This window comes from Macaca fascicularis, chromosome 2 (genome assembly GCF_037993035.2).
Source record: "Macaca fascicularis isolate 582-1 chromosome 2, T2T-MFA8v1.1".
Classification (NCBI taxonomy): Eukaryota; Metazoa; Chordata; class Mammalia; order Primates; family Cercopithecidae; genus Macaca; species Macaca fascicularis.
In genome coordinates, this window is record NC_088376.1 from 106,261,577 (window position 1) to 106,273,840 (window position 12,264).

A 12,264-nucleotide genomic window follows, 5' to 3' on the forward strand; every position below is an offset into this window, starting at 1 on the left:
AGAGGCTAATTCTTTATTTGGATTTAACATTTCATTCTGAACTAGACGTTGGCAGATTAATATGCAATTACCGATTCAATAGTCAAATACTTTACCACCTTAATTCTAGGCTGTGAAATTTTACAGTTTCCATTAAAATGCTTATATATTTACTGTAACTTTTTTTTTTTTTTTTAAATAGAGATGAGGTGTTGCCATGTTGCCCAGGCTGGTCTCAAGCTATCTGTTTGCCTTGGTCTCCTAAAGTGCTAGGATTACAGATGTGAGCCACTGCACCCAGCCTATATTTACCTTAACTTGACAGCACAAATGGAGCGGTAGGGAAGAAGTTCAGATGTTGAAAAAAACCTATCAATTTAAAACTGAATACTTAAATATAGACCAAAAATAAAATCCTAAGCCCCCCGACTAACAGAATGGACCCCCCTCCCCTGGGCCAGGGGGATCTCAGAGAAACCTGGAACGCTGAATTCTCAGCCATGACAGGGAGGTCGGACAGGCCTCATTATACATCTCCCTTTTGGAATTTAGGTACAAATGACCACCAGCATTAACATTAAAATAGAAATAATTAGACTGTCAAAACAGACCCTTTGTGGCAGTAAGATATCAAATTGCAACCTGACTGCGGTACAGCATCACATGACAGATAGCAGACTCCAAAGGAAATCAAATATTTTACCCCACAATATATTTCTTTGACATATTTTGAAATGGTTCCACAATACTATCTCTTGTGGGGAAAATCTGCATCTGTAGAGAATATCCATTAATACAGCCAGTCCTTTCCTGTATGTAGGAGAGATGAACCAAGAGTCTGATGCCTCTTAAGGTCTGAAGAAACATTTACCATGCATTCCCTCTGAAGGGTGTTACCACCCACCCAACGAGAACCTTGGCTTCCACAAACCCCCTTATCTTAATTCAGGCATTTTCTTCTACTGCCTTCAGGTCTTTAGACGAAGCTTGACTCTTTCAACCAATTGCCAATTTGAATCCACCTATGACCTATAAGCCCAGCCCTCCCCCGCCCCACACCTTTCACATCGCATCAATCTATACCTCACATGTATTTATTTATGTCTTTCTCTGTAACTTCTGTCTCCCTAAAATGTATAATTAAGTCAAACTATAATCTGACTGCCGTGGGCACTTTCTCAGGACTCAAGACTGTTCCCTGGGGCTATGGTCACTCATACTGGCTTAGAATAAACCTCTTTAAATATCTTACAGAGTTTGGTTTCTCCGTTAACATAACTAAATTTAAATACACTTAACTCTAAAAAACAAAGACACTATTTGATAAAGCCTGGCCCAGTTGGCCTGTCTAGTTAAGGGTCCTACACCTAATTTGAGGCCCCTGAGAGCTATAATTAGTAGTGTCTCCTTAAAGTCCTTCTCTTGTTCATTTAACTGATTCCTGAGGTTGTTTTCTTTCTCAAAGGCTCTAGGCAGCCAGCCCTGCTCCCTGGCTTCTGTTTGTGTTCTGGGATCCCAGGAGGGCTGGCTGCCCAGAAGCAGGTTAAGTGGATGTTGTCCTTGTGCTCCAGGCCACGGAGTTATCAAATGGTTCCTGCATTAGAATCCTTTCTATATTTAATTGGATCTTAAAATGACTAAGAGATGAATAAATCAATTTGAAGAGAAATAAAAGGGCATCACTAGGATGATATTTACTGTCTAGAATTCTTTGTAAAGGTTTCAGCCAAATGAAGCCTAATCATTTGAAAATGCCCTTTGCAAAGTAAACTATTTTATTTTCCTCAGTTTGCCTCTCACCTTCAAGTATGTCTAATTTGCCTATATATTTAGAAATACCACATAGCTTCCTATTCGATACCAAAAAAGATCTGTTTTCAGTACATTTCCTTCCCACATTCATTTCGGCAATCCACCACCACTCCTCCTGTCACAAGCTGAGAGGAATAACTGAATCCACAGAGCACGTCTCCAAATGGGATCCAAGGGCCCTGCATTAGAATCACTTGATATGCTGGTTTAAAAAGGAGATTTCTTGGGCCTTCCCACACACTGGGGAATCCAGTCTTTCATTTTATGGGCAAAAAAAAACACAAAAAAATGACCCAAAAAACCCTGAGATGCAAAGAGGCCACCTGACTTGTCCACAGGTGGCACAAGGTGGCCCCAAACTTGCTTGTTCTTGGCACTCACCTGGCCATGCTTGGGAATCTATCTTTGCTGGGGAGTGGGGATTGATAAAAGTGAGGTGGAGACACAGGAGCGTTTTTAAAAAATGTAGGTCCTTGGGTCCCACCTTTGATTTAGGGAATAAGAATCTTCAAGGCATAGGGTCTAGGTACATGTGTTTTTCACAAGGTTTACATGTAAAATGCACAATCCTATTTAAGGACTGCCTGATGACTTAAATTTCTCAATCATATTTTGCCCATAAAATGAGACTTGAGTTGAAAAGTAGCAATTCAGGTATAAATTAAACATAGTAAGTATCCATAAGGAATAATTTCTACTGATAAGCTTACTATCAATGTCTGGTTAGCAATTCAGGTCTAAATTAAACATCATAACTATCCATAAGTAATAATTTCTACTGATAAACTTACTATCAATGTCTGGTTACTTAATAGTGAGACTTCATCCAAATGTGTTTTCAATAACTCAATTTCTGATCTGGGCCCATAAACTGACCAGGGTACCTGACAGAAGCTCTCTCTGCTTTTGTTACATGGGAGGAGCCCAGTGAGTTGAGGCTACTTATAGTTACAAAGGAGAATAGCTAAATGTCAGGTTAAAGAAAAATGAGAAACATTCTACATCCTAGAAATGGCACTAGTTCAGCAGGTAAACTGAAGTCATGGCCAGTTAATTTTTTGAGTTTCTGAAAAGTAGGTGACCTTTTGTACCTTCTAGGACCTCCTGGGCAGTGAGACTAAACAGGAATTGTGATGAAAATGTTTGTCTCTCCTGGATGGTGGCACAAACTTGGGTGGCCCATGTAGCAGTGTCAACCATACAGCAAAGCCTTGAGTCAGTGAAAGAGAGTGAGAGGCGGTTGTTACATACAGTATCTTCAGTCCAACTTTTACCCTGAACCTTTTTTTTTTTTTTTTTTTTTTTTTTTTGAGACAGAGTCTGACTCTGTTACCCAGCCTGGAGTGCAGAAGCGTGATCTCGGCTCACTGCAACCTCCGCCTTCCAGATTCAAGCGATTCTTGTGCCTCAGCCTCCTGAGTAGCTGGAATTACAGGCGTGTGCCACCATATCCAGCTAATTTTTGTATTTTTAGTAGAGATGGGGTTTTACCATGTTGGCTGGGCTGGTCTCGAACTCCTGACCTCAACTGATCCACCCGCTTTGGCCTCCCAAAGTGTTGGGATTACAGGTGTGAGCCACCGCACCCAGCCAACCCTGAGCCTTTTATTCTCAGATTGATAATTAAAAGAAAAAAATCTAGTGGAGACAGGGAGGGAGAACACTTCTGGGTTTGCAAGGCCCTAAGAGAGCCTGACAACACTCATCATTGCTGTCTGCCCACTTGATGGATCAGAGACATTAGAGCTGCTCATGTACAAATTTAAAAATCACCCTCAGGGCAAGCTATGTAAGTCCTATTAGAAAGCATTAAATAAGTATACTGAATGGAACCTGTTAGACATCTGTCCCTCCAGAATCACCTTTTCTTACAAGGTGATTTTAACCAGAGAATCAGATCTATGTCCTCAGGAGAAAAAAATCTCAAAGAGACATAACATCATTCAGATTTTTTTCTTCTTTCTAAGTAATACAGGTCGAGCATCCCTAATGTGAAAATCTGAAATACTCCAAAATCCCGAAACTTTGTGAATGCCAAAAAAAAAAAAAAAAAAAAAAGCTCACTGGAGCATTTCAGATTTCAGATTTTCCCATTAGGAATGCTCAGCAGTAGGCCAGGCGCGGTGGCTCAAGCCTGTAATCCCTGCACTTTGGGAGGCCGAGACGGGCGGATCACAAGGTCAGGAGATCGAGACCATCCTGGCTAACATGGTGAAACCCCGTCTCCACTAAAAAATACAAAAAACTAGCCGGGCGTGGTGGCGGGCGCCTGTAGTCCCGGCTACTCGGGAGGCTGAGGCAGGAGAATGGCGTAAACCCGGGAGGCGGAGCTTGCAGTGAGCTGAGATCCGGCCACTGCACTCCAGCCTGGGCGACAGAGTGAGACTCCGTCTCAAAAACAAAAAGACAAACAACAAAAAAAGGAATGCTCAGCAGTAAATACAATACAAATATTCAAAAATCTGAAACAAAATTCAAAATCTAAAACACTTCTGGTCCTAAGCACTTTGGATAAGGGATACTCAACTTGTATGAGATAGGGTTTTGGTCAGTGTTTCATTTCTCAAAGAAGATGAGTGTGAATAAATTTGGAATTAGGGCTTTGCCTCACTGTCAGGTAAAGTGTACCTGAAGATATGGGAATCTAAGAGCTGAGATGACTTCAGAGGTCATTTAGCCATACCCATAGTAAACACGTATCCATGACACCCTCAATGGCAAATGTAACGGTCCTGCATTTGGAGTTTTAGGTAAATGTATTTACTAACATGAGACATATTAATATGTTGAATTTGGTGGTGGTGAGGGAGGTTCATAGGGAATGAGTTATAATTTCATTCTCTCAATAAAAATCCTTTCCTTTTTAGGCAAACTTTAGTAACATAAATCCTGAGTGATTTTTTCAAAAGCAGATCTTTTTTAAAAAAGCAAATTCACAGAATTTTATGGTCTAGACAGACCATAAAATTTATTGTAGAGATATACCATGAAATCCTGAGTAACATGAAGCATGGTTCTTCCTTGACCTGGAGTTAAAGATGTGTATGCACAAGCCAGGAAGTTGCCTACCCCCATCTACAAAATGTCACCAGAAATGTAATCAATGGAGAAATCTGATTAACTAAAACTCTTCCAGAGACACGGCTATACATTAAACTTTTTTTCTTACATACCTCTTAAAGTTTTTAGATGCTTTATGCCCTCTCACACATTTTTAAACTGACACCTAAAATCTTTTAATCATAAATTCAATAGCCGCAAAAATGTAGGCAGTGTGTATGTGTATGCATAAGCATAGACAGATCTTTTTGAAAAAAGCAGGTTACTGGAATTTTATTGTGTAGATATACAATAATTTATTTAATCATTCTCCTATTGAGGAATTTAGTTATCTCCAGATTTTTGCTAATAAAAATGTTTCAATGATTAAATTTTGGTACAATTTTCAGATACAGCCTTTACCCTAGTAAGATTTGGTTTGTGTTGCAGAGTAATTGAAATTAAATTCAGCTGCAATTCTAGAAAGACTGGACCAATTTACACTTCTGTCAGGTATATATAAAAGAATGTCCATTTCCCAAATCCAATGAGGACAGGCTATCATGACATAATCCAATAGAACATGTGAAATGTGGTATTTCACTGGTGTTTAAATTTATATTTCTTTAATTTTGAATGAGGTTGAGCATCTCTTCATATGTTATCCTTTCATTACTGTACTGTCATTTTTTATAGATTTGTGGAAACTTTTTTTGAATTAAAAGATATTGACTTCGTTATATACAAAAATATTTTTCCAGTTTGTCCAATTTATCTTTTGAGTCTGCTTATTTTTTGTCATACATAAGTTTTCATTTTTCATGCATTTTATCATTTTTTTAAATGATTTTTGGGTTTTATATCTTGATTGGGAAGGCATTTCCCACTAAAAGATATACCCAGACTTTTAATAGACTTCTTATGGCTTACATTTTTCACATTTAAATCTGTCAACCTTGAATTTTGTGGTGGTGGGGAAGTTCACAAGGAATGAGTTAAAATAAAGTATAATAATGTTCCCAAACAGCTGTTTGCCATCAAGCTGTGTAACAAATAATCCTTCTTTTTTCCACTGACATAAAATACCACTTTTACCATAAATGAAATCCCCAGTTTTATTTGGGCCCATTTATGAACTCAATGCTCTCTATTCCACTGATTTTTCCATTTCTTCACTAATTTAAAATGTATTTAATTATAATTATTGTACTATTCAGAATACATTTTAATATCTGACAGAGTGACAGTCCCCATTTTTCTTCTTTATCAGAAGTTTCCTTGCTATTCTTGGATGTTTATTTTGATATATTTGAATTGGCATTGGATATTTACAAGATTGAATCTTTTGATCCCAGTAATGTTTAAAAACATTTGTCCTATAAGTTATCTATATTGTTTCCATAAATTACCACCTAAGGTTTTACATTTTGGTTCCTTCTGTAAATGTAAATTTTTCATCAAAAATATTTTCTAACTGATTATTTCTTGTGAAAAGAAACATGATTTTAGATAAACTTCGTAACTTGCTTCCTTACCAAATTTTCCTATTTTTAATAATTTTTTTAGCTATATAATCCTCTAATTTTTTCTTTTCTTTTCTTTCTTTTTTTTTGAGACAAGGTCTCACTCTGTCACCCAGGTGGGAGTACAGTGGCGTAATCATGGCTCATTACAGCCTCGACCTCCTAGGCTCAAGCAATTCTCCCAGCTCAGCCTCCCAAGTAGCTGTTACTATAGGCATGCACCACCACGCCTGGCTAATTTTTGTATTTTTTTGTTGAGACAGGGTTTCACCATGTTGCCCAGGTTGGTCTTAAACTCCTGGGCTCAAGGCATCTACCCACCTTGGCCTCCCAAAGTGCTGGGATTACAGGTGTGAGCCACTGCACCCAGCCTAATCCTCTAATTTTCAAGTAATAAGCTTGCCTCTTCTACTTGAACTTCTCTTCCTCTTATACAACTGCATTGGTTAGTACCTCTAGAAGAATGCTAGCTGTCAGTGGTGATGATGGGTTTCCTGCCATTGCTGGGAATGCTCTGGAGTTTCATTATTGGGCATGATGGTGGGTTCTGGTTTAACATATAGACACACTGGCTAGCCCACATGCCAAAAGTGAACCTGCCCAACCTCTAGGAATGCAGGTAACTTAGTCTTGTCACCTACTGTGTGGCAAACACGAGCACAGCTATGGCCAGTTGGCCCAGGTTCATCCTCTTTTCCACATTCTTATCACAAGTCCTCTTCTGGAGTCACCCTGCCTCATCAGGGGCAAGTATTGGTTCGATGTGGGGTTCCCCTGTCTGGTGCACCACCCTTGGAGCCCTCATGCTTTGATCCAAGGGTCATCTTAAGTGGGTCCTCTTCACGTTTTTTCTCCCAACTCCCCAAACATAAGAAAAAATATTCCTATGCAAAGTAGTTTAGAAGCCAAAGAAAGAGTGTCTGTCCAGCAGGTTCTGACCAGAGCTTGTCCCCTCAGATGACAATGCTTTACTGATTCTCTCATTGCTTAAATTCCTATGCAGCACTAAAGATAACAAGTGAGAGATACTCCAGGTGTCTAGGGATCTCCTGTCTACTCCCACTCTCCTACAAGCAGAAAATCATCAAAATGGTCAACTCCAGCATGGCTTTTTTTTTTGTAGTCTCTGGTAGAATGTGGAAGTCACTGAGACACAGTTTCTCCTTTCAGGGCAATTTTGCTGCTTCTACACACCTGATCTCATTCTGTCTCGCTCTCTGAAAGCTATTATTCAGGATTTTATTCACTCACTTCTCCTCACTTAATGTTTCAGTAGATGGCAAAACTGGAAGCTTGTGGGGAGCTGCCCCAAGTTGATTCTTAGATGTCTGTCTTGTTCTTTTGCTAATGCTAGCTCTATTCTTTATTTAATATTGCCTGAATATTTTTGTTTGTTTAGTTTAGTTCTTTAAACCTATTTGTTGCTCATGTTGTTAGGATTTTGGTTTTGTTATGTCATCCTAAACTGGAGTCCTCTGTATTCATTTAAACTGGTAACTTCAAGGCTGAAGAAAATGCTGAGACTGATTCTTCTAAATTATTTCTCCTGTCATTTGCTAAAGTAATACATACATTTTCAGGACAGCTGCTCTTACCTGCTGCTTGAGTGCCTCCAAAGACTCAAATTCCAATCTGGCTAGTTTCACCTGGATATGCCGTGGTTTATCAGGTATGGCAAATGCAAGGATAAACTTTAAAGCCAGGAGTGCGTGCTGAAAACAAGAAAGAGTACATGTTGATGTGATACATCAGACCATATACACAAGGAAATAAATTGATATCTAAGCAACCTAGGGTCCTTTATATTAATCTTGGGTAATTTCTAACTATTGACCTGTGAAGTATCAAAGACCAAGCAGGCTCATGAATTGTACTGAGTCCACCCTGTTGTGGTTCATTCAATAATTTACTGACTTTATTTAATTCTTTTTTTTTTTTTTTTTTTTTTTTTTTTTGAGACTGAGTCTCACTCTGTCGCCCAGGCTAGAGGAGTGCGGTGGCACGATCTCGGCTCACTGCAACCTCTGCCTCCCAGGTTCAAGCGATTCTCCTGCCTCAGCCTCCCGAGTAGCTGGGATTACAGGCAGGCACCATCACACTCAACTAATTTTTATTGTATTTTTTAGTAGAGATGGGGGTTTCACCATGTTGGTCAGGCTGGTCTCAAACTCCTGACCTCAGGTGATCCACCCACCTCAGCCTCCCAAAGTGCTGGGATTACAGGTGTTGAGCCATCACATCCAGCCAGCTTTATTCTTTTAAAATCAGGTATTCCCATAAACCGATACCGTAATGGTACCCTCAATGTTTTATAGAAAAATGGTTTATTCTGAAGTCTTCTACAAACTCTTTTCTAGCAATGTATCTTAGTATACAATATTTGTAGTCACTCTACTCTCTGCCCAATGTCCCTGTGCTGCACTTCAGTTTGAGTTACATAAAACGTACATATATCTTAAAAATAAGGTGCCATGAATCCTCTAATCCCAATAGCGTTTGGTGCATTTTCTTTTATGATGTGATAATCAATAAAGATTAATTCAATGATTGTAACCTTATGCTGCTGACTCCATATATGGTAAGTACACGGACATTATAATATGGAAAACTTAAAACCTGGCTATTATTTTTCTTTCTCATACAAGCATCATAAAGAAGTCCTCTATAACATAATGATATGAGATGTATAATTAAGCCAATGGTATTGCTTCCATTGGTAATCCCGCTGTTCAGATGTATAGGCTCAACCTACTGATGCTTCTCCAAATCCAGATCATCTTGTGTTCCAGAATCAACACCCACAGAAATCTAAGTGATCAAAAGGACACAGCTGCCTCTGTGGTGACAGCATGAGTTACTAAATATTAAAAGTTGTGATTTTTAAAAGAAATAATTAAAAGGCATTAAGAAAATCAATGAGAGAGATGGAACAGCCTTTGAGAAATGTTGCATTGAATTACTGACAGAAAAAGAACAGTTGAAAAAAATTAAAGGAATTTCTTACTGTGATATTTTCAAAAGGAGGAATGAGGGATAAATAACAAGCAGATATCTCCTGGGAGAAGCATGAAATAGTGAAGGAAATCAGCATGATGCCAGAACAAGCAATAATTTAATCAGAAGACTTGAAAATCAGCAGAACCCCAGGACAGGCCAAGCAGTGCCTGTTATTAACAAGAGACATAGAATAGACCAGGGACAAACAGCCTTCATGTAAATGTGACTGCCATGACCAAAGATGACACTGGAAGATAGTGATTAAGGGTCTAGAGTAGAAAAACAAGTAGATAATATAGCATGGACCAGATGATACCCTATGTTAAAATTCTGAACTGAATTAATAAAAACCTAGATATCATCTCCAAATAATACATGAATAATTCAGAAAACGCTATGCTGTACCATTATTTCATTCCATTAGAATACTGAGAGATAATTTTATACAAGACAATCTCTTCAGTGGAAATATTAGACAAGAAATAAACAAATTAGTAGATAAAAAGAAATATTCCATGTATTTCAGAGTCTGTGTAGCCTTAAGTTGCCGGAGTCCTACATGACATGACAAAGTCATGGCCCCTTTCCATCTCTCCTAATAAATCTGTGCCCATTTCCTCTTCCTCAGAGTCTTGGCAGGAATTACAAAACAAAATATGCTGCTGAGGAAGGACATGCTTCCCTTGGATGTTAAGGCATCTGGAAGGTGTATTAACTCTCCTTTGGGAAACAGGACTGGCTATTAGGTAACAGAACAAGGTTGCCCAGATTTTGCTGCTATGGTTTCCATGCAAACTGTTCACAAAATTATCATGAATTGAAAAAAGTTGATATTAGACAATATTAATCAAAACAGGATGCCATTTTAAACATTTACATAGCAACATGCTTTTATGAGTAATTCTCTATAGTTTATTTTCCAAAAATTATAGCATCTTCACAATGGTTTTCTTTAGATGGTGGCACTATAGGCAGTCTATCTTCACTTTTTAATGGACATATATTACTTTTATATGGGGGGAAAACTTATATAAAAAAGAACACAGGGATTCCTATAAGTGAATTACATATGCCCTGCCAGGCTCCTAAACTCACCTCGTCCTGACTGCACATTTGCCCAGTAAACAGACAAAACCAGACAATTTGCAGTTCAGAGAATATGGCTTTTTAAACTGAAGTCCAAGAATATAAGAAGCTGGGCAAAGTGGGCTGGGTGCAGTGGCTCACACCTGTAATCCCAACACTTTGGGAAGCTGAGGTGGGTGGATCACTTGAGGTCAGGAATTCAAGACCAACCAGCCTGGACAACATGGGGAAACCCCATCTCCACTAGAAATACAAAAATTAGCTAGGCATGGTGGCAGGCACCTGTAATCCCAACTACTTGGGAGGCTGAGGCAGGGGAATTGCTTGCACTTGGAAGGCAGAGGTTTCAGTGAGCTGAGATTGTGCCGCTGCACTCCAGCCTGGGAGACAGAGCGAGAGACTCCATCTCAAAAAAAAAAAAAAAAAAAAAAAAAAAAAAAAAAAGGCTGGGCAAAATGATCACTTTGTATTCACTCATTCTGCAAATATGTGGAAAGTACTTATGCAGGGCCAGAGTGCTCAGATGGAAGCCTTCATCAACAACTTCCCAACCTTCTCTAATCTGTCATATTGATTTTCTCCCCACTTTGCTAAACTACCAGAAATTTCACCAATTATAGGTTTATTTGCTTTGATACACATTTTTCTATTACAAGTGAAAGCATCAGTGGGAAGGTTAAGGAGCATCAACCATTCACAGATATTGGTTAATTACTTTAATTAGTTGTTGCTAACAAGTTCTTTCTTGCTCTCCTCCACCCCTACCCCTAACCCCTAGGCAAATAACAATGAATAATTGGGAGTGAGGTGGGAAGACAACACAGCAGGGTTAGGATCAGCTCCAACAGCAGGGGTCCTGCTTCAAGGAAGTGGTGTAAAGAGAAGCAGAAAGGAGCCAATATTGTCTCTATGGTCAGGAAAGGATATATTAGACCTTCCTCACCTCCACCCCCACTTTCTTAGCAGTTTCTCTTATCCAGGATCCAGAATTCAAGTTGAGCATCATGTTAAGTAAGCTTTTGTGTTGTAGCCTGGAAACCTAAATAACATTTATAGTCTCGTGTTTCAAATGGTCAATTTTTTGGATATTATTTATATTTTCCATACAGCCACTCTGTTTCAAGGCTGGGAACTGCTTTATGCTAACTAATCTGAGAAAGAAAAAACTGTAAAAAGCATTTTTGTCATGTCATTTTTTCTTGTTTAAATAAAAAAACCTTAAGATAAAATAGGAATCTATTCATATCTGGAAAAAAAAAAAAACACTCAAAATGAATAGTGGGGTGGAAGGAGCTTGTCTATGAAAAAAGAAGACATTTTATGCACCAGAATTGTGATTCTTCTTTTACAGTAAAACTCACAAAATTATATCCTAAACAAAGTAAAGGAGAAAAACAGTGAAGGTGGAGGAAGGGGAAGGGGAGGAGATGGGCAGAATTTTAAAACTAGTAAATACAAAGAAGTTGGCTCCCCACAACAATATGCCTTAAACAGTGATTATAGGGTGTCTGAGTTGGGAAAGGGAAAAAAAGTAACAGGACCAGAGAAAATTAGCACTCAGAAGCTAAATGTTTTCCAGTGCCAGTGGTAAAGTACTGCCTGCTCTGCTATTAGCACATTGCTCACCTTTGGTCACTGCAGGGTTGTCAAACCCTGGGACTCTCATGCCAGCTGCACAGAGAGCCAGCAGAACTATTTTATTTTGCAAAAACTAGAAAACTTGTGACATGATCCATAGTAGTAGCTGTGTTTTGTAGTAATATGTCTCCAACCCTGTCTCTACTGAAACAGAAGATGCAAATTAGAGTTGAATTCTTAGACTTCTGAA

General features: G+C 38.8%; 1 protein-coding gene across 2 annotated transcripts in view; it reads right to left on the reverse strand.

The window, feature by feature from the left end:
* The window catches only part of ANO10 (anoctamin 10), a 239,684-nt gene that overhangs the window by 55,401 nt on the left and 172,019 nt on the right, over nucleotides 1–12,264 (reverse strand). For both annotated transcript variants that reach the window (XM_005546813.5, XM_005546814.5), the window contains exon 12: nucleotides 7,949–8,065. In XM_005546813.5, coding sequence (XP_005546870.1) covers nucleotides 7,949–8,065 — 117 coding nt within the window. The remainder of the gene's footprint in view (nucleotides 1–7,948; nucleotides 8,066–12,264) is intronic.